The sequence below is a fragment of the Rhamphochromis sp. 'chilingali' genome, assembly GCF_963969265.1.
Source record: "Rhamphochromis sp. 'chilingali' genome assembly, chromosome: 16".
In the NCBI taxonomy this organism is placed as follows: domain Eukaryota; kingdom Metazoa; phylum Chordata; class Actinopteri; order Cichliformes; family Cichlidae; genus Rhamphochromis; species Rhamphochromis sp. 'chilingali'.
This window is the reverse complement of record NC_137943.1, coordinates 24,073,340-24,100,233: the sequence shown is the minus strand read 5'-3', so window position 1 is coordinate 24,100,233 and position 26,894 is coordinate 24,073,340. Positions and strand designations below refer to the sequence as shown.

At 42.0% G+C, this 26,894-nt stretch overlaps 1 protein-coding gene across 1 annotated transcript in view; it reads left to right on the top strand.

Moving 5' to 3' along the window:
* Positions 1–26,894, top strand: part of insra (insulin receptor a) — a 75,246-nt gene that overhangs the window by 10,929 nt on the left and 37,423 nt on the right. The window contains exon 2 of the mRNA XM_080861776.1: positions 359–907. Within this exon, the coding sequence (XP_080717902.1) occupies positions 359–907 (549 nt within the window). The remainder of the gene's footprint in view (positions 1–358; positions 908–26,894) is intronic.

The window sequence follows — 26,894 nt, the reverse complement described above, 5'->3', positions numbered from 1 at the left end:
CATATTTTCTTCAGGAAAGAAATATCTCCTAATTATCAAGAGATCTATTTTCCCCCCCATCTGTCACGTCTTACTTCTTCGACCTTGTTTTTCCTGTGCACAGAGCAGACATCTTGTGTAATGCACGTTCGGCACTGAGAAGAGCAGACAACACATAAGATTAATTGTCCTTAGAATTTTTTTTTGTCTTCACACCCAAGAGCCAAAACATTTTTCTGAAACGCATCACAGTTTCGTCACTCTTAATGGCGTACTGTACATTTGAACCTCTCCACCAATTTACTGTTTATTATTCTGTATGTGACACTAGAACTCGTTTCTAAAGAATATGTTTCTGTCTTTCTGATTCTCTTTTCAGTTTGTCCAAGCAAGGACATCCGCAACAATGTGACCAACCTGCGGACGCTCGAGAATTGTACTGTGATTGAAGGCCACCTGAAGATCCTACTCATGTTCAGGACCAGGCCTGAGGATTTCAGAGGCATAAGTTTCCCCAAGCTGACAGTCATCACCGACTATCTGTTGCTCTTCAGAGTTTACGGGCTAGAGAGCCTTAGCGAACTCTTCCCCAACCTGACGGTCATCAGAGGCAACAACCTCTTCTTCAACTATGCCCTGGTTGTGTTTGAGATGCTCCAGTTGCGCGAGATCGGCCTTCACAGTTTGATGAACATCACCAGAGGAGCTGTGAGAATTGAGAAGAACCCTGATCTCTGCTATCTCTCCACCCTGGACTGGTCCAAGATCCTGGACTCGGTGGAGGACAACTACATCGTGGCCAACAAGAATGACAGAGAGTGCGGCGATGTGTGTCCAGGGGCGGCAGTCGGAAAGACCACCTGCCAGACGACCACCCTCAATGGGCACTTCAGTGAACGCTGCTGGACCCACAACCACTGTCAGAGAAGTAAGCAGCTTTTTATTAAGATTATCTACTAAAACGTGTGCTATCTGTGATGCAATCACCTATTAACACATCCATTCATCCATGTCAAGTCAAGTTTGTTTATATACCACATTTAAAAAGCAGCAGCTGTTGACTAAAGTGCTGTATTAAAAACAAAAAATAAATAAAATCAAATAACATAAAACAAAGGACAAAATGATAGCCTTTAAGAAAGGAAACAAAGTGAGAAAATCCGAGTAAAAACAACACAAATAAAAGGAACTCTGAACTCAAGCATTTAGAAGCCAAACATTAAAAATGGTTTTCAGGTGTCTAATGTCAGAGAAGTACCAATGTTGGCCAGTTTGATTCACAGTTTTGGTGAAAAAACTGCAAAGGTTTCTCAAAACTTGGATTGTTGTTACACACTTCTAGATTCCTTGCCAAGGATTTTTTAAAAAACATTTTTAAAGGGCTGAGGTCAAAGTCAGGAGCACCGAACACTGACCTCTGCTTTCTGTTCATTTAAGTTAAGAACATTTAAAGCCATCCATGTCCAAATATCTCCCGAAACAGCGCAGCAGGGCCTTCAGAAGAATTGATGTTTGAGTGGCACGTAAATCTTCAAGTCATCTGCATATAAGTGAAACGCAAAAATAAATAATAAGTAATAAATAATAATAAAAATTTTTTTTTTAAATGAGCAAGGGGGAGCATATGAAATAGAAAAAAGGGCATTTGAGAAGATGTATCTCGGTATTAAATGCAGCGCTGAGGTTTAAAAGTACTAAGATGGCAGAATCTCCTTAGTCAGTAATAGTTAAAAGGCATTTAACTTGAAAGTTCAATCCATCCATCCATCCATCCATCCATCCATCCATCCATCCATCCAGTGAAACACCATTCCACCTACCCATTCATCCTGAACTTTTCAGTGACTCAGATAGTCACAAGCCTTCTTTTATAACAAATGTTTTTTAAATACAAATTCATTGGAAATTCAAATTCACTTCTAAATCTACACTTGACAGTTTAGATATACAAAGATAAAACTTGAAAGGTCTCAAAAAAATAGTCCTGCAATAAATCTGGCCTTCACGAGGAGGATAATGTCCAGTTTTCACTAACAATGTTTGAGGTCGTGTGTATTCGGCTGTGTGATCATTCTTGAATGATGCAGTTTGACATTGACCCGTTTCTATTGTGTGCTTATACCCTTATTGATATTAATATGAACAAAAGAACATGGCTACCTGTATGGATAGCATGGCCGTGTGGATACCATGAAAGGGCATGGAGGGCACCACAGGAGCTCCTTGTGACATAGCAGGCATTAATGACAGCAGACTGATTGTAAAATGGCTTAAAGCACAGGTGGTGCAGTTAAAGTAGGTTTTTGTATGCAGGCTGAAGCATCTTAACTGGCATTGCATATGATCTTTGCCAATAGGATGTGCAGAAGGAACTCAGCTGAAGCATCGGCTGATGTGTTGTGGCACTGATTGCTGGTTGAGCTTGACTTGTGGGCTGCCAGAGCCCAAGCTGTGCTCATTTTGTTGAAAGATATTTGTTATTTCCACACAGGTGAATTGCTTTTGCTTCTGTTGTTGACCAAAGGCTCTCTTTTTGGCTCGAGCTGAGCCTAATGGGGAGTGACAGCTGAAAGGTCACCGATGTAAAGGAAAATTGTGCCCTGGATTTACAACATAGCACAACACAAAACAAGGGCTTCAGTACAAAATGTAATGCAGCAAAATCTCCTTCATAGCTTGATTTTTCAGTGTAATTGTGGATTTAAAGTCATAATAAAATGAAATTCCATCGAAACATAAAACCAAGTGAGGGCTATTGTGTTTCAATGCATTTGTTTCCTTCAACAATTTTAATCAAGGGAGTTATCGAAATGTTCAGATCTTTTTATAATGATTATTGTTAAATAATGTCCAGATTTCTCTATCTCAAGTTGAGATCTATTTACGAGCCACCATTTTTATCTGGAGATCAACTTGGCTCAGTTTTTCTCCCCTTTATGTCACCATTTAGTGTTTGCAGCAGTCAAAAAATCACGTGTTTTTTTTTTTGTTTTTTTTTTTTCCATGATTGTATAAGAAACTGTGTCTAACATTAAAAATTAGATTTGCCTTTTAGTTTGTTATGATTTTTGCCAGCGATTAGTGGCAGCTTTGCAGAGCCCTTCTCAGCTTCTTTTCATTGGTACATCAATATTTCCATTGGCTTTTGCCACACGTCTTACCCATCCAGCTTTTACAGAGTTCAGTTCAACTTAAATAAGAGCTGATGATGGTATTTGTTAGAAACAAAACATGTCTTTGTGTCAGAGTAAATCTCATAAATATAAAATACAGAGACATAACAAAACAAAAATGGGCATGTCGCTCCTTCTTGATGTTGAAATGTCAGACCTCTGTCATGTGCTAGGGTAAGTTAAGTAGGCCAAGCTCTGTGTCAATGTTGCCTGAACTGTACTCTAATGTGATGCAACACCTTTCCAGTTAGTCTGTGAATGTTTACTCTCAATAAACTGTAGTGTCGTCATTTCTTATGTTGTGGGGACGTTGTATAGAAGACGTTAGACATCATGAATGTTCATGATGTCTAACGTACATTGTGCCTTTTACTGTACAACAAGGAGCCCACCAATTTACACATAAAGAGTTCAAGTTCAAGTGCTGAGAAGAGTTTTACACATGGGTGTCGGCCCATATCATTACACAACGCTGCCTACATTATGTCCTGATGCATGCTCAATAATCCAGGTAAGGAAATCCCAGAAAGTTGATTCTGTTCGTCTGCATGCAGCGCTTTCAGTGGGAGAAACGTTTCATCACTCATCTGAGTGTCTTCTTCAGTCTCAGGTTTATGAACCGTAAAGTTTCAGGTGAAGCCACTGGAGATCCCATATGTGTCAAGATTATCGGTACAGCTCCAAACACAGCATCTCTGTGCCTTTCAACCCCCAAATAACACACTACACCAACAACTGAACTCAAGGGGCTTTATATTGTAAGTAAAGACCCTACGATATTAAAAAGAAACCCCCCAAATCACTTGATCTCCATAAGCAAGCACTTGGTGACACTGGGAAGGAAAAACTCCCACTTAACAGGAAGAAACCTGGGCTCGGGGAGGGGCAGCCATCTGTTGTGACTGGTTGGGAAAGAGGGGAAAGAGAAGAGAGCACAAAATACAGTAGTAGTATATAAACAACCAGAGAGAATGAAGAGTATCAGGAAAACCAAACAACCTCTAGCTAAGTTGATGGCACAACACAGAAGAGCTACCTCATTACTATACTGTCTGTTTACACCTACAAGTGACGCTGAACTGAGGAGGTGCCTTAAGAGTGGATCCTCCACCATGCTAGAGTGCTGTAATTAGGGCTGCTCAATTAATCGAATTTTAATCACGATTACGATCTGGGCTTTCAACCTAAACCAAACCAAAAATGCCTGAGCCGATTATTAGCCCCTCCCTCGTGCTTTACTCTCGTGCTGCTCCGTGTGGCAAATCGAGCGCACCTCTCTGCATTTCGAACACGTGTCACAACAATTAAGAGCAGCGGTCCCCAACCTTTTTTGCGCCACGGACCGGTTTATGCCCGACAATATTTTCACGGACCGGCCTTTAAAGTGTCGCGGATAAATACAACAAAATAAAACTAGTACCGGTACTGAAAAAAAGAAAATTTATTCATAACACACGTGAAAAGACCAAGGAAAACCGAGTAAACGATAAAAACGATAACAAAATAACACTGAAAACCGATTAAAAACCCTGAAAACTATACATTTCACACCGGAGCCTCAACTCTCGCGGCCCGGTACCAAACGACTCACGGACCGGTACCGGTCCGAGGCCCGGGGGTTGGGGATCGCTGATTAAGAGGACCCGAGGGAAGCTCGGAAAGCTAAGCAGAAGTTATTTGGAGAGGAGAGTGACTGCCGTTGGTTGAAAAGAGAGGTAAAAAAAAAACTTCAGGGGTGTGGAAACATTATGGGTTCGCGGAGTCAGACGTGGATCAAGTAGACATAGTGTGTAAACTTTGCTACAGTGTCGTAGCTGCACCACAGAGCAACACTGCAAAGTTCACTAAACATAGATGTTTACATTTTTCATTTATTTTTTATATTGCAAACATTTGCACTGTTATCAGTATTTGCACACTATTTTATATTATTTTTTGACAATCTTTAAAGTCATTATTCAATACATTGTTATTGTTAAATAAATATCGTAAAATAATCGAGATCTCAATTTCAGTGAAAATAATCATGATTATCATTTTTGCCATAATCGAGCAGCCCTAGCTGTAATTGTAGCCATTTCCCAAGTGTCAGTGAATAATACTCATGGCCACTGATCAATGGCAGTGAAATTTGAATATTAACAGTCATGAAACTGAGGTTGTGGCTGATTGTTTGGCACTGGTGTGAGTTTCGGCTCCCACTGAAAAACTGGGACTGCCTAGATTAGTTTAACAAGTCCACTGAACCAGTGTTTGTTTGCAGCAGCGGTAGTTTCTGTTGCGCTGAGCGCGGCCCCATTATTACGCTCATCAGCGCCTTTGCCACTGAGAAGTGTGTTTATAGTTTTTCCACTAATGACTTTTTTGCTTGTGGCCACTTGGTTCACAGCCATCTGAAGTCCGTCTGAAGTATCTGCAGAATCGGCTCAGAAGACCTGTTGTCAGTTTGCGGTGGCGGTGAATCTTAATCCGGAAGTGTTTAAATAAAAAGTCTCACCGATGATTTCCTAATCGAGACAATGAATCAAGGCCAGATGTTGGCTGGCAAGCACTGATCTCCAATCATGGGCCTGCGGTATTGTGGTCTGTGACCTGCGGTTTTTTTTTTGCCTACTTTCACTAAAGCATGAAAAAGACCTGTTAAGCTCCAGCTAGAACCACAGGGCACAGTGTTGCATTCGGTGTCCTCTTCTGATGTACTCTGTCACTGCTTTTTATAGACCTACAGGAGTGCTTCAAGTTAGAGGCTTTCCAAAAACTTGCTGCATTTATTTCCATGATGATTTACACAAAGGAACATGCATGCATGTTAAATATAAACACAGGAATACACCTGATAATAAAAGAAAAATGTAATGTAACCTCTTTCTAATGCATAATAATTAATCACTTTTACTGCTTTTTGCTTTTTTATTTTGTTGTAAAAGAAGAACTAAAATTTATCATACTGTGATACTGTTATTTTTAAAGGAAGCTTTGGATAGACAGTGGTTAAGTGCCAGGGGTGACTGTGGGTCTCTTACACACACACACACACACACACACACACACACACACACACACACACACACACACACACACACACACACACACGGGTTTCTATGTATTGTAAGGACACTTTTTCCAAACCAGCCCAGGTGGTGGTCTATGGGGACACCACTTTCCGCTTGTCCCTGAGAGATGCTGAATACGTCAAAAAATCTGTTTTGAGCCACAGAGCACAGATCTCACTTCAAAGTTCCTATACACGCAACACAACTAGAGATATAAGAACCTGTTTTTTTGCAACCTTATCAGGACATAGATAATTAGGTGAGAAGCCCCGCCTATGAAAATATTAGACATTTTAACACCCAACAGGATTTGTGAGGACACTGGCTATACAACACACATACCTGTCACCAAAGTATATTATAGGGCCAAAAATGAATAAGTGGGACATGGCTAAACTCATACACTACTAATGTGTATTAAAATTAATAGTTAACAAACATGTGGTCTTATGACAGAAATCAAACATCACAAAACACAAAGACCTGAATTTGAGAACCAGCTCAATGCAATTTGCAAAGACAAACCTTATTCTTAGATTTGTATTGGAGCCATCACATATTTATATTGTAAATTCAAGGATCTGATAGATCCATATTAAAAGGAGACATATACAGACATATACTCTTCTTTCTTCACAAGTTGACACAATTCCCTATAGTCTTTATGAATTGCCCAATGCTTAAGTCAAAGTAGTACAGGGATAAGAGTTTCACAGGTAACTTTTCAACCATGAATTTACAAGTCTTGTCTAGAAAAATGTTAAAAGTTAGCAATTAGAGGTTAGATCTCCTTGTTTGGAAATAGGACATTAAGCTCATATCTTCCGTAACAGAATTGAGTTATACAACTGCTGATGAGAATTTGCTCTTAGTAACTTCATATGGACCCTCCATATCAGAAAGCCTCACTGAAAGACAAATGTTCAGATCTAGGGGGCCCAAAAAAGCTCCAGGGTTGTGCATCTTTAGTTTTGTAATTGGTAATAAGTTAAGATACCCAAATATATGCTGTCAAGCACAGATAAAGTGCTTTTCACATATCATGTTCCCTTTAGGTACGATCTTTAGAGGCAAAAAAAATATCACAGCCAGCCTGCTCGTGAAAGGTCAAGTTTATTTTGAACGCGTACTGCAAACTAGAGCAGGGCGATATGACTAAAAATATTTAGCACGATATATGTTTGAAAATTTGCGATAACGATATAACTGACAATATAATTGACACTAGACAAAATACTTTACAACTCCACAACTTTATTAGTGCAAAAAAAAAAAAAAAAAAAAACACAACAACCCATCAATGTATTTCCACTTAATCAAGCAGCTGGTTTTTTTATGTGCATTAAAGTTACATAAAAATTTAACAGTGCAAATTCCTTGCTGACAGTTTAACCAAAATGCATTTCCAGTGGAAATTGGCCGACATATCCTCAGCATAACCATGTATAATGTCCACAAAACGTAAAAAGAGGTTATACACACACACAACACCGTAATACTATGTTGACGCACAGTTCGCATTACTCCGCGAGGCTCCTGCCTACGATAGCCGCAATGCTCCGACAATCCATCAAGCGGTGCGGGTTCGTAGCTTAGCAAAATCATACTAAAACATTTGACAGATTTTTGAGCGCCGTGTACCACATAAAATCGTTTCGAGGTCAGTAAACACAACCAGAATTCATACATAAGGCACACGGGATTATAAGGGGCACTGTTTATTTTCAGGAAAATCAAAGGATTGATTTTAAGTGCCGTATTTTCCAAAAAACATGGTAATAACGACGGCCCGCTAGCATGCTCTACCAAATAGTGCTTTGTTGAGTATCTGATGGACGAAAGCTAAACCAGTTCCACACCACTGAAGTTGCAGCATTTTTGCAAACCAATTCTGGTTCATCCGTTTCATTCAACGATCCGCTTTTGCCCTTCTCATTCTCCGCCATGCTTTATCCGTCATGTGCGTATGAAAACAAAGGCACTGTGCATGCGCGTTTTACCCATATTCTATTGCGATATTTCATTTTCTTATCGTTGCCCAAAATTATACCGGTATTACTGTGAACGGTATGATATAGCCCAGCCCTACTGCAAACTGAATGACTTTTGCAAACATGTATATGTCTCAGATGTGTCTATAGATTTTTTTTTAACCTGATTATTTAGCAACTGTTCCTCTTTTTTAGCATTAAGCCACGATTCATGACAAAGTCTCTTACATTTTGAACAGAGCGACTGTCTCATACAGGACATTGAGCATTTTTACACTGTTTGAATTCAATCACAATGGATAGTCGCCCATTAGCAATGTGCCCACTGAAATGTCTCATCACTGCTGCAATCTCTGTGGGACACCATGGAGATTTTTGTTTCCTTTGAGGATTTTTTCCCCCTTCAGCACCATTTTCAGAAAATGCTAAAAGGAGGAGAGAAAATAAGATCAACTTACTTGTGATATGTTAACTATAAAGCTATTATAAAAGGTACTCTTTAAGAACAATAGGGGCGTAAACATCAAAGCCCTTTCATGGTACACATATCAAGAACTCCAGGTACATAAACACAGCATTTTTTAACTGGTTTTAAATAGCTGTGGGGCTTTAGGTTTACACTGGGCTTCGTCTTTTTGCCATGTTAGATGAAGACAATCTCTTAAAAGCTACATTCTGATCAGCACATCAAGCTCATTTAAAAAAAACTCAAAGGAAACTATTAAAGATAAAACTTCTATGTGAAAGCCACAGGACACCGAAATACAAAACGACTATGTCATTTAGGTTCTAAACCACACAACTATAGAAAAACAGTAACTGACATTTGTTTCCATCCAGTTTCAACATGTCATACTTAATGTTTTTCTTTTTTCCACTTTCAATCATAAAGAATCCATTTCCGCTTTGTCCCCTGATTCCTTTACTTAGCTTGTCAAGAAAATTATTCGTCGTTTCCCCCACTCTTATTCTCATGCGATTTTTTACTGTGACAGTAAGCCAGTTCAGAACTGCATTATCACAAGTTCTGGGTGATCAGACATCATGCAACCAGCATTAACTAAAGCTCTAAAGATAACCAAGATGCTTTGAGGATGCATTCAAGATCCAGTGATGGAAGGCAAACATTTGTCTGCATTCCTCTGAAAGTCAAAACAATCTGTACCGAAGACGATGTAGGACAGTCTACTCTAATGGCATACTCAACAAAACAAGACTCACGAGGAACCTCTCTCTCTTTTGATGAAAACATCAAATATTAAGTGTTACGGGTAAAAATTTCCACTTGTTATATCTTGACAGATAATCATCTAAAATGAATGAACAAAAAATCCTCACCTTTACAATTTATGTAAATCAATTTCAAAGCAGAAAAGTGAACATTACAAAAGGCACATTTTTTCAGTCTCGTCTCTGATGAATACACTACATCATGCATACAGTTCTCTTGAAAAAATAAAGTTCATTAAGTTTGAACCATGAATTTTGAGTGATTTCATGTAATGCAAAAACATCACTCATTTGAGACACTGCAGCCATTGTGGCATGAATACATCCAGTAGGAGCCAACATTTCAGGGTTTCCCATTCATTGTTTAAGCATGCTTTCTGATAAAGTGACATTATTTTTTGAGCAAAAGAGCATCTGAATAACCGCTCCTCATTTACTTTGAGTTGAAGTATGAGTTAAATCCAAATAAAATCACCTAGCATCGTCTTGATGCATACTCAATCATCGAGGTCAGTAAATCCCCAAAAGTTGATTCGGTTCATACGGACATACCATTTTCAGTGGAAGAAACATTTCGTCATTTATCCAAATGAGTTCTTCAGTCTCATCCAACAAGAACACACAAGTGTTGTTTGGATGTTGATAGTGACTGAAGAGTCTCTTGGATGACTGACGAAAGGTTTCTCCCACTGAAAAAGATACGTCCAGATGAACAGAATCAACTTTTGGGGAAGTCACCTACCTGTTGATTTAAAACCTTAGCAAACCACTGGAAAGCATTTTGTAATTGTTCATTTTAAGAAGAGCCCATCTTTCAATGGATTTACACATGCAAAACACACACAGTCCTCACAATTTATGAATCTTACATTAACCAGCACTGTAACTACTATGTCTACCAACCTCACTATCAACATCCAAACAACTATATTGTGTTATTTTTGCCATAATAACAACAGCAGAAAATTAGTTACCTGCTCATCATCTTTGAGGGAGGACGATGCCATGGGCGCATAAGCTTCATCTTTGGGTTTAAACTTGTCTCTTGGCTGCCTCATTGTAATGCGCTTTTTCAGAAAAAGAAAAAATAGTAAATTTGTGTAATACTTCATCACTGTAGTTTACAGTGAAAACTGATCTTTTACAGGAGGTACTAACCCTCTGGAGTCAAGGGTATAATTGGCTGTTATACAACTATTTACATGAAAATGCAGGAAATTTCTCAGGTGGTTTTTGTAAGGTTATTTACAAATTTACTGGTTTTCCCTTCTCCTCAGGTTAAGAGCCTTGGTGTCATCCTACATAGTTCACTTTCCTATAAATCTCACATCAATAATCTCACCCGTTCTGCCTATTTCCATCTACGCAATATAAACAGATTACATCCTTCTCTTCCACCCAGTCTCCGTCCATTCTTGTCCATAGTCTCGTTACCTCTCGTACTGACTACTGAAATTCTCTCTTGCACGGTCTTGCACACCTGGAGACAGCGTTTAGATTTCAGTCTGCCTTTGGTAGCTTTTTAGCCAGGGTCAGGGTAACATTCACCTCACCATTTTGACACATAAAACAATCAAACAAATCCAGATTTAACTACAAAAACCTAAATCTCTCACATCTCAAAACTTGATATAGACACCGCTCTCTCCTGCCATCACTCCCAAAAGTTTACCCTCTTCATAAACAACCAAAACAGCCATATAATTGTTTGATCGGCTCTTGTTCATTTATCCACCACAATAGGGAAGGAGAGGTAATACTATATCTATCTATCTATCTATATTTTTTAAAGAAAATCACATTTTTATTTGTTCCTGCACTAAACGTGATGACAATTTTCAGGAAAAAATTTGAAATTATGTATCATAACTCTGCTTTTACGTTGCCTATCAACACATTTTAAAAAACTGATATATACAAATATTGCTGATAAACTGTAAATTTGCCATGTGATCTGCACTCCAGAAAGTTAAATGTTAGCTACCTCAGTTATCTGAAATGTCTCATTACTAGCATGTCACATATATTTTAGCATTGCTTAAAATCTGGAGATAGTGGGATGAATAAATAATAACATCTCAGTATTTCCAAATGTCATAGTTGAACTAAAAAGATATGTGTTAGACTAGGTTGCAATAATTACAACAGCAGAAAATTAGTCACCTGCTCATCATCTTTGAGGGAGGATGATGCCATGGGCACATCAGCTTCATCTATGGGTTTAATCTTTTCTCTTGGCTGCCTCATTGCAATGCACTGTCTCAGAAAAAGAAAAAAATGTACAATTTGTATGATACTTCTCAATGTAGTTTACAGTGAAAACTGATCTTTTACAGGAGGTGCTTTAACCCTCTTGAGTCAAGGCTATAATTGGCTGTTTTCGACTACTTTTGATTATACCTCTATATTTCGCTGTTAAAAAAAAGTTTTCCTTGCCTTGTTTGGCATCATTCTTTACAGAACAACCTCACATATCTGACTACATTTATTTTGTAATTTTGACATATTGTATTAACACAATTGACCTAAAAAAAATTACACAAAAACATAAAATCAGAGTGGGAAAATGTTATACTTTTTACTATGAAAACCACAAACATGTTTAGTGGTTTTTTTCTCATTACTTAATTTCAAATTTCTAAAACATATGTACAAATTTTACAAACCACATTCTATACGAATGTTTACATAAAAATGCAGGCAATTAGTGTATCACTCCTCCTGTTGCACACCTGGAGACAGCGTTTAGATTTCAGTCTGCCTTTGGTAGCTTTTTAGCCAGGGTCAGGGTGACATTCACCTCACCATTTTGACACACAAAACAATCAAACCCAGATTTAACTACAAACTAATAATACACTCCAGACACACTTAATGTCACAAATCTCTCACATCTCAAAACTTGTTATAGACACCGCTCTCTCCTGCCATCACTCCCACAAGTTTCCCTATTAATAAACAACCAAAACACCCATATAATTGTTTGATCGGCTCTTGTTCATTTATTCACCACAATAGGGAAGGAGAGGTAAAAATCTGTCTGTCTGTCTCTCTTTTAAAGGAAATCACGTTTTTATTTGTTCCTGCACTAAACTTGCTGACATCTTCACTCTGGTTTTTCTTGGCATTTTAATAAACAGACATTTTAAAAAACTGATAGGCATGTTGTTGCTAGACCATAAATTGGCCATGTGATCTGCACTTCAGAGAGTTAAATGTTAGCTAACACGGTTATCTGAAATGTCTCATTACTAGCATGTCACGTATATTGCAGCATTGCTTAAAATCTGGAGACAGTGGGATGAGTAAATAATAACATCTCAGTAATTTCAAATGCCACAGTTTAACTAAAAAGATATGTGTTAGACTAGGTATTTAACCTTGACTAATAAATACACAACGTGTCATCAAAAAAAGCTAGATTTAGCCTTTGAATTAGCTTGAAATACAAAGCTTAATCAAGGAATATACATCAAAGAAAAACCTTGACAAAACTAAATCTAACTGGTTGCTGGACTACAAAGCTGGAAAAATTCAAAAGTTTAAAGTTACCTGTTAGCGTCTCCACACCAGTTCATAGCCTTGCGTCAATACTCCTCAACTCAAGTCACGAAGTGAGGGGGGAGGGGTGAAAACTGAAGCTCATTGGCTAAAAAGTGGTCAGGTGACGAGAGTGCTTACCCTTTCTTTTAAATGGAATTTCAGTGAAATATTTACAGAGAGGAAGGACTGGGTTTTTATTGCATTTGTTATTTTGTTGTTTTTGTTTAATAGGACATTCCTTTAAAAAAAAGTATTAGTTATTTATTTGAAGCAAAGGTACACTCAATGGAATAAATGTTTCCTCACATACCACCAGCCAAGGGCCACCATTAAAGCAATGGTTTCACACTTAATTTATATCTGCATATGTTAAACAAATCTGAGATTCAACCAGTAACATAGTGGAACATATTTTAGCTTCTTATGTTAAAACAGCATGTATCAAGATGTGGCTTTCTTCTGAAAAATGTATTTATTCATATATTTTTGTTCTGATTTTTTGTATGAAGATACAGAAGGTGTATCTACAAACCGATGCATTTATTACTAGCAATTATGGATAGTTTGAAAAACCAAACCTTGTTTTGTTTAGCAGTAGGAACATCAAATAAGATGTTCAAATAAATATATGATCAAATAAGATCATATGATATGACTAAAGAAATCTGAAACTTCTAAATCCTGTGGAAACTCTACAGTGTAAAACTGGCTTTGTTTACAATATAGAACTGTACAAAATTATGGCAGCTGGTATATGACGGCATTAATAGCTCCTCACCTAGTATTTCCCAGAGACTCCCATCTTAATCTCATCTTCAGAAGCATAGTCCAGGGTTACAAGCATTACGAACACACAGAACAATACCTTAAAGAAACTTGCCATTTTCCTGCAGTAGTTGCTAGCTATAACAACAAACGTGATAGACTAAATGCTAACCAGTGTGGAAATGATAACCCAGTCTTTCTGGGGGCTGGGAGAATTTGTATTGTTGATTGTTAGGGAGAGAATTAGGTAAGTAAATACAGATTGCAGAACTTGACAGCTAAATCCATTTTTAGTAATGGATGAATATGTTATTTGTATTCCAGGATATACTTCTGTCCATATATTATCAATTATTATATGAGTTACTATGGGTGGCACAGTGGTATGGTGGTTAGCACTGTTGTCTTACAGCCAGAAGGTTCCTAGTATAAAGCCTTGGCTGAGTTTGCATTTTTAACTGTGCATGTGTGTGTTTTCTTCAGGTACTCCAGCTTCCTCCCACAGACCTAAAACATGTATGTTAGGTTGAACAGACATGATAATTTGATAGCAGTTATTGAGTGAGTGGTTGTTTGTCTGTGTGTTATAGACAGGGGTGCACATAACTGGTACGCAGGTACGCATGCATGACAAAAATTAGGAATGCCTAGTGACACTTGCGTTACCAAGTGCCTTTGCATACTTGACCGTGTCAGTTAACCTTCCATGTGTTTCTTGTCACCAGCTAAATGTCAAAAAAAAAAAAACCCAGACATTAAGCAGCTTCTTTGGTGTGCCACCACCAGCTAAGAAACGCCAACCAGAGCCAGAGCCGAAGAAAATACTTTTTTTCAGAAAAGTGGCTCCAAGATGTGCCATGGCTTGAAGCTAACAATGAGCGCACTGAAATGTGGTGCAAGATTTGCCGCTTTCATCCACATCTAGCAGACAAATCAGGTGCATTTTTTAAAGGCTCAAAGAATTTTAACCATTCTTTATTTGACTAACATGAAAAAGTAAGGAGCACATGAATGTGGCATAAGTCATTGCTAATAAACAAGCTAGCCAAAATGAAATGTCCAGTCACCCACTTAACATACGGCAAAACAAGAAAAATGAAGAACAGCGGTAAGCACTGTTAAATAATACCATTTGACTCTCCATCAGCGGCACTTGGAGTGACAGCTGCAGGCGGGCTGGGGACACAGACGGTGCAGGACGGCTGTTGGCTCCTTCCTCACAGCTGCCCTCGCTTATATGGGAGCACGCCATACTACCGGCTCCTCTTTCACCTCATTTTTTTGTCGCCACCTCTGGCTGTCAGTCCCGGCTCTGGTCAGAGGGCTGCCTGATGAGGCTGCCGGTCGACCCTGCAGCCACCTCACTGTTGAGGTGCCTATGCGGGCACATGGTCAGGGTAGGGGGGCCCAGAGCTTCTGGCCCCCAAGACTCCAACTTGGGGCCCTGGAGATCTCCGGCCCCAGTTTGAGTCCTTCGCAGACGGCCATATACAGGTGAGACGTGGAGGACTTGGAGCTAAGACTCAGCTGTCCTCCAGCCGCCCTCCTCCCCCCTGACACCCTTTGAGTTGGGCCTAGTGGCCAGCTCCTGCTGCAGGCTATGTTCCCCTGGCATATTGCCCGCGGTTCACAGGTTTATATGACAGTCGGGCCACGCTGCGTTGACACCTCAGGCAGTGGTTCACAGTTCTCCAGCCTGCGGTGATGGCACTCTGTCTAGGAGATTGCCCACATGTTGCGGGTTTACATGGCCAGCAGGGGCCCGCTCAGTGAGCTGACACCCGCCGATGAGTCATGTCCCTGACTCTGCCCTCCACTTCAGCTGCAGGCTGTGTTCCCCTGGCGTGTTGGCCGCATTTCTCAGGCTTATGCGCCAGTTGGACCTCGCTGTGGCGAGTGAGCGTTCTTCAGCCTATTTTAGCCAGGTTTCTCTCTGGCATATAGCTGCTGCAGCTGCAAGCTGTGTTCCCCCGGTGTATTGCCTGCATTCACCGGTTTACACGCCAGCTGGACCTCGCTGTGCCTGATTCCTCAGCCGGCGAGTATGTGTTCTCCAGCCTGCAGCACCGGCTGTGCACAAGTGTCTCATTCTCTAGTTCACTCTTGCTGCTCCCCTTTCTGCGGACAGTGCTAGCAGCCACTCAGCCCTGGGGCAGACCTTCGGGCTAAGTCTCCACTTCGCCTTTTAGCGGGCTAGACCGCCAGCCCCCTTTCGGGTTGCATCCCTACCTCAGCCCATCACATTAGCAGCTGTGTTGCCGCTGCAGGCAGTGCACAGGTTTACGCGCCATTTGGATCTCGCTGGGTCTGATACGTCCGCCAGCGAGTCAGTGTTCTCCAGCCCACAGCGCTGGCTCTCTGTCTAGCCAATGTGTTACGACTTACATGGAAACTTCCTGAGTGTCCACACGTGTCTCGTTGGGTCCACTCTTGCTAGTCCCCTGTCTGCGGACAGCGCAGAGTGGCTGCTATGCCCTGGTGACGGACCTTGGGTCGCCTCCCCACTTGGGCCGCCTCCCCACTTGGGCTCTCCACTCTCCATGGACTAAGCCACCAGCCCCTCCTCTTGTGGGACGGTGCAGGTTGGATGCTCGGCTCCTAGCACAGGCCTTGCGTCACATCCTGCTCGGCCATCCACGGCATTAGCTAGCTGCCATGCTTAAGTGGCTTAATAGGCTGTGCTCCCCTGGCTTATTGCCCGCATTTGTCAGTTTACGGGCCAGCTGGACCTCACCTAGTCTGATTCTTCAGCCGGTGAGTGAGTGTTCTCCAGCCTGCAGTGCCGCCTGTGCACAAGTGTCTCTCCGGACAGTGCTTAGCGGCCACTCTGCCTTGGGGTAAACCTTCGGGTTTAGTCCCCATGTGGCCTTTTGGTGGGCTAGGACGCCAGCTCCCCCCAACCAGATGGGCGTATTGCCTGCGGCTCGCCGGTTTACGCGCCAGTTGGACCTCGCTGTGTGTGATACATCAGCCAGTGAGAGAGTGTTCCTCAGCCTGCAGTGATGGCTCCCTGTCTGGTGTCTTGCCCGCATGTTGCAGGTTTGTACGGCCAGCGGGGTTCCCGATCGTCAGCTCAGTGAGCTGTGCTTCTTTCCTCAGTCTGCTCCTGGGATTCCAGGTTCTGGCCGTAGGATTCTCAGGCCCCAGCTGGAGATCTTTTGCAGAGTGTGCACACGGGGCTCGTCAGCCAGTGAGTGTGAGTCCTCCAGCCTGCAGCTCTGGCTCTCTGTCTGGTGCACGCCTGCCTGTCACGGCTTACGCGGCCTGCACAGGCCCACTCAGTGGGCTGTAACTGAATGATTGATCATGAGTATCTTGTTTGCAAGTTCGCTCTTATTGCTCATCTGCCTGCGGGCAGCACATAGTGGCTGCTCGGTGCTGGGAGTGGACCTTCGGGTCCTCCCAATGCTTAGCCCTCCACTTCTGCAGGCTAGGCTGCCGGCCCCCCTTCCCTGTCTGTCGATGGCATGGGGCGGCTTTGACTCTGGGGATGGACAGGTCACATCCCTACCTCAGCCTGCTGCGTTCCCCTGGCGTGTTGCCCGTGGTTCGCCGGTTTACGCACCAGTCAGACCTCGCTGTGACGTGTGTGTTCTCCAGCCTTTGGCGCTGACTCTCTGTCTGGCATATTGCCCGCATGTTCTAGGTTCGCAGCCAGCAGGTTCCAAACTGGTGCTGTGCTTCCTGCCGTCGCTTGGTGGTTCATGGGCTGACTTTAAGTGGCCAATCAATTGTGGTCCTTGCATCTGCAGGGCCAGTTCAGGCCAATCTTGCGCCTGCTGACTGATGCCCCCCCCTCCGGCTTGGCCTTTCCGTCTGGTGAAGCTCTGACCAGGGTGGTATGCTTATATGTACATTTGTCAACAATGGTTCATTGGCACATTCACTCTCGGTTCAGTTGCACCATCTCCTCACGGGGTGTCTTACAGAGTTACCCCATACATATGGAATATGTAACGGAGTGGAGAGATAGTCTCTCACTCACAGAACCAAGGTTACACCGTAACCGTACATTCTTTAGATGCTGTTCTGGCTGTTTTCTTGTGACCTCTTGAATGAGTCGTCAGTGCCCTCTTAGAGTAATTTTAGTAGGCAGGCTGCTCCTGGGAAGGTTCAGCACTGTTTTAAGTATTCTCCATTTTTGGATAATGACTCTCTGCTGTCCCAAAGCCTTGGAAATGTCTTTGTAACCCTTCCCAGACTGATAGATGTCAATGACTTTGTTGCTCATATTGTTTCTTTAGATTGTGAAGTGATGTGTTGCTTTTTGAGATCTTTTAGTCTATTTCACTTTGTCAGACAGGTTCGGTTTTAGTGATTTCTTCATTCAGCAGGTCTGCAATAATCAGGTCTGGGTGTGGCTAGTGAAACTGAACTGAGCTTGACAAAAACTGTGTTTAATCACAGCTAATTGATGATTTAACAAGAGGGGGCAGTTACTATTTCACACAGGACTGGGTAGGTGTGGATAGCTTATTTCCCTTAATAAATTTTGTATTTACTCAGATTATCTTTGTGTAATATTAAAATTAGTTTGATGTTCTGAAACATGTGAGTGTGACAAATATGCAAAAAAACAAAAAAACAAAACAATACAAAACTAAGAAATTAAGAAGGGAGCAAATACTTTTTCACACCACTGCATGTGTTTTACGATCCAGGTGGGAGGGGGCAGTATGCAGAGCTAATGCTATTGCATGATCTGTGAATCTTTTTGGCCCTTCATGTAAACTGAAACAGGTCGAGCAGGATTCGAAGACGTGATGTGAACTTCGACTATATGCTCAAAGCACTTCATAACGATGGAAGTAAGTGCTCTTGGGTGACAGTCACTGAGACAGCTCACATTAGGTTTCTTCAGGACGGTGGTCCTCTTGAAGCACGAGGGGACTATAAACAAGAGAAAAGTCATCACTTTACCTGCTGTCTTATCTAATTATAGGCCAATCTCCAACCTTACTTTTATCTCAAAAATTATTTAAAGAGCACCAGAATGCTGAATCTGTTCATCTGGACATACCATTTTTAGTGGGAGAAATGTTTCATCCCCAACTGGTGACTTCTTCAGTCTCAGCAGACTGCAGGTTTCCCCAATCTTATAAACAGTACATTTGCATAATGACAGAATCTAGCACCAACAATGGGCTGTGAGGTCAGTTCCATGATCATTAGTATCCAAATTGTCGTGACCATCTATCATTGGCCATGAGGGCCTTCAAAACTAGAGACAAGGAGGAGCTGAAAAGGGTGCAGAGACAGCTGAGGGGACTGATAAGGAAAGAGAAGGACAGCTACAGGCAGAAGATGGAGAACCAGCTTCAACAAAACAACACTGGCGAGGTCTGGATAGGCCTCAGAACCATCTCGGGCCACAAAGGTCAGAACTTTCTGCCTGGGGGGGATGTGAGGTAGGCAAATGAACTGAATGATTTCTTCAACAGATTTGATTCATCCATGAGGCAGTCTTCAACATCGGCTGCAGACTCACCCACCCCCACTGCTGCTGTTCCACCTCTGACACCTCAGATACTTAACACCTCCTCTACTCACCCTGTTCACTCCTCACCACCTCCAACAACAGCATCCAATACACTCTCAACACAAGGCTCCAGCCTGTCTCTCTCAACCACCCAGGTTAGGAGGGAACTGAGGAGGATTAAAGCCAGGAAAGCTGCGGGTCCAGATGGCATTGGCTCACGGGTGGTCAGGTCCTGTGCAGACCAACTGTATGGGGTGATGGAGCACCTCATCAACCTGAGCCTGAGGCTGGGGAGAGTCCCACAGCTCTGGAAAACCTCCTGTGTCGTACCAGTGCCAAAGACTTTACGCCCCAAGGACCTCAACAGCTATAGTTCGGTGGCTCTGAAATCCTGATGAAGATCCTGGAGCGGCTGGTCCTTGCTCAGCTTCGGCGCCTGGTGAGCTCATCACTGGACCCACTTCAGTTTGCCTACCAGCCTGGCATTGAAGCGGATGATGCTGTCATTCACCTCATGCATCGTTCCCTCTCTCACCTGGAGACCGCTGGGAGCACTGTGAGAATCATGTTCTTTGATTTCTCCAGTGCCTTTAACTGACCTGTCTGGTTTGTTCTTTGGACTTCATGGTGTTGTTGCTCCCAATATTCTCTTATACAACCTCTGAGGCCGTCACAGAGCAGCTGCATTTGTACTGACATTAGATTACACACAGGTACACTCTATTTAGTCATTAGCAATCATCAGGCAATGTCTATGGGCAACTGACTGCACTCAGACCAAAGGGGGCTGAATAATTACTCACACCCCACTTTGCAGTTATTTATTTGTATAAAATGTTTGGAATCATGTATGATTTTCGTTCCACTTCTCCCATGTACACCACTTTGTATTGGCCTTTCACATGGAATTCCAATAAAATTGATTCATGTTTGTGGCTTTAATGTGACAAAATGTGGAAGAGTTCAAGTGGGCCAAATACTTTAGCAAGCCACTGTATGTTTCCATGAAGAGAGAGGCTGCAAGCTATACGCAAAAGCAAAGAGCATCTAAGTAATACTAGATACTCATTATTCTAAACTTGTAAGACATGTGGTTGTGAAATACTGCAGTCTAAGAAGACATTCTGGCACCAGAGAGGAGGAAGCCAACTCTTTAGAAGTCCTCACTGATGAGCAGATTAATCACAGGTGCATTGTTCCATGGGTGATAAGAATTTAGACAGCCTCTTTAACAAAAGAATGCTCTCCAAAGAGTGGAGATAATAAAATAGGACACAAAAACACACAATCATGACAACATTTATAATATACAGGATTCCTAGATCAAAATATGAAAAAAGAAATGCTTAAAAAATTGAACTGAAGGGGGGGGCGCTCGTGTGCAGCTATGGAGTAGACGTGTTTTCTGTGCTCTCCGTGCCTTCTCACTCATAAAGTTGCACTTTAAGTTTATTTCTAGCTGGGTAGTTTTAAAATCTGTTTCGCGGACTGTCGGAGCCGATCTTTTGTCATCATGCCGAAGAAAGATGAGAGCCAGAGGGATACGTCCAAGGCGAGCCAGTCGGCGGCAGGTAATGATGCCATATTAGCGGCTATCGCTAACCATGGAGCTGAGCTTTCCAAAATAACCTCGCTCGTGGACGGGTTGAAGAAGTCGGTTGAGGGCCGTCTCGATGCAATTGATGCAACGCTAACTTCTCTCCAGAAGAAATATCATGAGTCTGAGCGCCGGTTTGAAGACCTTGATGAAGCTATGTCCGCTAACGATAGCCGATTAGCAGCGCTGGAAGCATCGTGCAAAGAGCTACAGGTGGTTAACACTCTCCTCAAAGCTAAAGTCAACGATCTGGAGGGGCGCTCTCGCCGACTCAACGTGAGGATTGCGGGAGTTAAGGAAGGGGATGAGAAAGGCAGCCCTACCGACTTCGTTGCTAACCTACTTCCAGAACTTTTGGGTCGTGAGAACTTCAGCAGGCCGATAAAAATAGACCGAGCCCACCGTAGCCTGAGACCAAAGCCACAGCCCAATGAACGGCCACGTGTCATCATCGCTAAAGTCCACAACGACCGTGATGTGTTTGACATACTACGACTCAGCAGGCAAAGGTCTCCTTTGCTGTACCGCGGAGACAGAGTTTCCATTTTTCCTGATTACACTGCGGAGGTCTCGGCGCAGCGGCAGGCCTTTGGTGGTGTGAGGAAGCGGCTGATCGACGCCGGTGCTAAGTGCTCTCTTCGCTTTCCCGCAAAGCTCCATGTCGAATATAACAACACATCGAAGACTTTTATGTCGCCGGAGGAAGCTGCACGGTTTGCTGACTCCATTGGCTCTGCAAATGAATAATAATTCACAAGTGACTTACTAATTTCACGACATGTTTACATATTCGCGCATTTTCTGCAGTAATGTTCTCTACCCAGCTATGTTGAATGTTTTGATCCAACATCTTTGTCCTCAGCTGATCAATGCGCAATATAAAGGTTTTTTTGGTTTGCATACTGTGATTTACATACTGTAGAGTTCATCTCTTTCCCGCACTGAAACGGTGTACAGTGCCTATTTTGCCTATTGGGTTTTGCCTCTACAGTATTTGTGTTACGTTGTGATATTGGGAATATGCACATGTTTCTGTATGCTCTGTCTCATTTCTGCATATTTGCAGTTTTGTTGCAACGGTTAAAGTTTTATATCCATCTAGATATTTGAGTTGGATCTTTCGTACTTGGTGCACAATTTTGTTTTTCATGTTTGTTAAATAGATTATATGTGGGGCGCACGGGGCTCCACGGTATTTTCTTTGAGTATTAGTGTTCAGTCAGGCTGGCCCTGGTTCCCGGCTGCCTCCCTGTTGGATATTGGGGGTGTTCCGCTATCTTTTTTTCTGCGGTTTGTGGGGTGGGTGGGGGTGGGAGGGGGGGGGGGGGGGTCTACTTGTTTCTAAATATGTGTCGTTTTTGTTTTTTGATGTAAGTGCCAGCTCTTTATTTGTCAAACCTCAAAGCCTTCATTTTGTCCTTCCACATCGTCGTACACCATCCACTCACTTAAGATGGGGATGAGCCACATCACTTTTACAACCTGGAATTGTCGGGGTATGGGCAAAGCTCTTAAACGTGGTAAAGTATTTTCGCATTTAAAATCTCTGTCTTCTGATATAATTTTTTTACAGGAGACCCATATCCAACCTTCAGAGCAGAGGCGATTAAGATCGGTATGGGTGTCACAGGTGTACCAGTCCGCCTTTTCTTCCAGGGCGAGAGGGGTTGCCATTCTTGTTCGCAGAACTATTCCTTTTATATTCAAAACTCAGATATGTGATCCAGGTGGGAGGTTCATACTTGTTACAGGTACAGTCAACTCCACCCCTGTAGTCCTCTTGAACATCTATGCCCCTAATTTTGACAACCCTGACTTCTTTAGTAAAATATTCAATCTTGTCTCACAATACAATGACCATAATATCATTATCGGTGGTGATTTTAATTGTTATTTCGATCCATTGTTGGATAGGTCTTCTTGAGAGCTGTTTCTGTACTCAATACTCTTACTAAATCTTTGGACTTGGTTGACATTTGGAGGCACCAGCATCCGTTAGAAAAGCAATACTCTTTCTTCTCCCCTGTCCATGGCAGCTTCAGTAGAATTGACTATTTTCTTATTGATTCCAGGCTTATTTCGAAAGTGGTTAGTTCCACTTATCACAGTATTTTAGTTTCGGACCACGCACCTCTCTCAACGGTAATTGACTTCAACCTATATACCCCCCAATACAATTGGAAATTTAACCCCTCTTTATATCTAAATGACTCTTTTACGGTTTACCTATCTACTAAAATCGCAGAATTTTTACAATTTAATGATAATGGTGTAGTTTCAGACTCTGTTTTGTGGGAGTCCTTTAAAGTCGTTATTAGAGGCCATATTATTGCTTATCAAGCTTCTCAGAAGAGGGACAAACTCAGGCTGCGTACTAATATTGAGGCAGAGCTGTCTGTGTTGGAGGAGAAGTATCGCGATACCGGGGCTGCTGACACACTTAATACCATTCTCAAATTGAAATATGACTACAACCACATGTTGGGGGAGCAGGTCATGAATTGTATTCGTCGATTAAAACAGAAGCATTTTGAGCTTGGTGAAAAGGCTGACAAGGTGCTTTCCAGACAGCTGAAGGGCATTCAAGCTGAAAGGGCGATACACAGAATTCTCTCTGCAACTGGCCAGTTGCTGTCCGATCACAAGCAGATAAATGACAGATTTCGCAGTTTTTATTGTCAGTTATACACATCTAGTACTACGGCCACAGTTGCTGAAATCACTAATTTTCTTAATGCTTTAGACATCCCGACTCTTCCTGAGGCTGCACGGGGCTTACTCGATGCAGACTTTACGCTGGAGGAAATTAGAAATGCAATCTGCTCCTTTCCTAATGGAAAAGCATGTGGTCCGGACGGTTTCGGGATAGAGCTTTATAAGACACATATTGACGTTATCGCTCCCCTGCTACTTCGGATGGTAAATTGCGCAGTGTTAAACGGCTCATTCCCTCATTCTTTCTACGATGCCCATATATGTCTCCTCCTGAAAAAAGACAGAGACGAAACTAATGTTTCTTCCTATCGTCCCCTAAGTCTTCTCAACTCAGACCAAAAGATAATTGCTAAAGTCCTAACCAACCGGTTAAATAAGCACATAGGCTCTATAATTCATCCTGACCAATCGGGTTTTATCCCCAATAGATTCTCTTTTTCTAATACTAGATGTCTCTTAAATGCGATGTACTCAACGACACTGCCCAATTCTGCGGTGATTTCACTCGATGCCCAGCAGGCTTTCGACCAAGTGGAATGGAGTTATTTGTTTGCTACTCTTGAAAATTTTGGTTTTGGGTCGAATTTTTTGAATATGATTAAGTTGCTTTACGCTTGCCCTCGTTCCTCGGTCCTTACCAACCATGAGAGGTCGCTCCCGTTCCTCTTACACCGTGGGACAAGGCAGGGTTGTTGCCTCTCTCCAATGCTTTTTGCTTTAGCTCTTGAGCCGTTGGCCATTGCCATCAGAGCCAATTCCCATATCTCTGGTATAAATTGTGGCACGTCAGAGTACACCATCGGTCTGTATGCAGATGATATCATATTGGCTCTTTCAGATTTAAAGATCTCCCTTCCTCCACTTCTTAAGCTGATTGACAGCTTTGGCCACCTATCAGGGTTCACCATAAATTGGAAGAAGTCTGTTCTTATGCCGCTATCGTCTGGTCTGGGCCCTGATTTCCTGTCTAGTTTGCCCTTTAAGGTCTCCCAGGATTACTTTTCATACCTGGGTATTAACATCCCTAGGAACTCAAAACTCCTCTTCAGGCTTAATTATTCGGTTCTAACTGATGAGCTCAAGTGTATGATAGATAGGTGGAAACTTCTCCCACTTTCAATGATTGGCCGTATCAATATAATCAAAATGGTTGTGCTCCCTAAATTCATGTACCTATTCCAGAATGTTCCTATTTTTCTCAGGTCTTCCTTTTTCAAAGCGTTGGATGCCATTATCATGCCTTTCGTTTGGGCCTACAAGCCCCCCCGCATCTCGAAGTCTCACTTGCAAAAGCCCTCGGACGAGGGTGGTCTGGGCCTTCCAGTTTTCAGACATTATTACTGGGCCTGTAATGCCAGAGCCTGGGTCTTCTGGAATCTGCCTATAGTTGGTGATGCTGTGGGATGCAGGTCCAGCCCTAAATGGCTCGAATTGGAGCTTAGCACTGCTATCGAGCACACTGGAGCATCCTTGCCAGCTATCTTATTTTCAAAATCGGTTATTAAAAGTGCATGTGATGACTTTATTCTTTGCAACTCCGTAAAAATATTGAATCAAATTAAGAGAATCTTGAACCTCCCGGTAGTGTCAACTTTTGCCCCGATCTGCCACAATCCTAGCTTTACGCCTAGTACAATGGATGCTGCTTTCAAACAATGGCCTGTCAAAGGGTTAATTGCTATAAAGGATCTTTATATCGACAATCATTTTGCCTCTTTTGCTCAGCTTCAGACAAAGTACAATCTCCCTACAAGTCATTTTTTTCGGTACTTACAAATTAGGAATTATGTCAAGCAAGCATTCTCAAATTTAGATACCATCCCCATACAGCATGTCTTTTACAATATGATGAACGAACCTCCCACCTCAAAACACTTAATTTCTCGGCTTGTCAACCTTTTTTCTTCGGCAGCCCCCTCTTGCCATATTAAAGAGGCTTGGACAAGGGACACTGGTTTGGTTATCTCTGACGATCTATGGGCTGAAGTGTTAAGTCGGATAAAACTATGCTCTGTTAACGCCCGGCTTCAGTTAATTCAATTTAAGGTTGTCCATAGACTGCACTATTCCAAAACCAAATTGAACAAGATTTTTCCTAACGTTTCCCCCAAATGTGATAAATGTAAACTTGTGGACGGTACTCTTGGGCATCTTTTTTGGTCCTGTTCTACGCTTACAGCCTTTTGGACTAGTATTTTTAGTTTCTATAGCACTGTTTATGATAGGCAACTGTATCCTGACTGTCTTATGGTGATCCTGGGCTGCTCCGGCGACTCCTTGGCACTTCCCTTTGCTGTTCAACAGGCCCTCATGTTTGGTATGGTGATTGCCAAACGTTTGATTCTGGGGGAGTGGAAATCTGCCTCCCCTCCCTGCTTCAAGAGGTGGCTCGAGGAGATGGTCTCCTGTCTATACCTGGAAGAAATTCGGTTCTCTACGTCTGATTCCATGGAGAAGTTCAGGAAGATATGGGGGCCCTTTATAGACCACATTAAGAAGGACAGTCCACGCCCTGGGTCCTGACCACATTGTTTTAACTGCTTTCATTCTGAGCTGTTGCCCATAACTGTTTTTGCATGATTGTTATCAGCTCCTCCTAGCGATCTTTGGATTTGATCTTGTGGATTGGACTCACTAGATTGTGAGTTGTTTGACATGTATACCACTTGCTTTGTTTGCTTCTCTGCTGTTTTTAATAAGTGCTGGCCTTGTACCCTGTTGTGTGGTTTGTTGCTCTGTTTTTTTTTTTTTTGTTTGTTTGTTTGTTTTTTTTGGTTGTTATTGTCTTTATTGTCTGTGTTCTTCTGTCCCGCTGTTTGTGAATGTGTAAAAAATTTTTGAAACTTGCATAAATAAATACATTAAAAAAAAAAAAAAAATTGAACTGAAAAGTGGTGTTTTAAATTTAACAGAGGAGTTTTAAGGACCATTTATCTATGGTCATGTTTTGAAACACACAATTTTTAATAAAAACTACAACAATGGGTACCTTCCAACTGTCAGCCAATCAGAACACAGAATTGTTTTATGTAACACACACTATCTGACAAAAACCGTAATTATAGGGACCTTCCGGCTGTTAGCCAATCAGAAGCCTTAAAAAATACACGTGTGAATATTCATGACCAGGTGTAGTACCCAAACCGGTCTACAGGGGCGCTGTGTTGATACACAGATTATACACAAAAGTTGGGTAATTGTGAATATTAAGGACTTTTTTTTGTTTTTGCTGAAACTTAGAATTTAGGCCTTTGACACCTATATAAGCACTCTCACATCGAGTTTTCATTCCATGAATTGTGAGGACATCGGCCCTGTCCTCATAATTCCAAATGTCCGGACAGTGTGGCGTGTATTCTTGCAAAATGT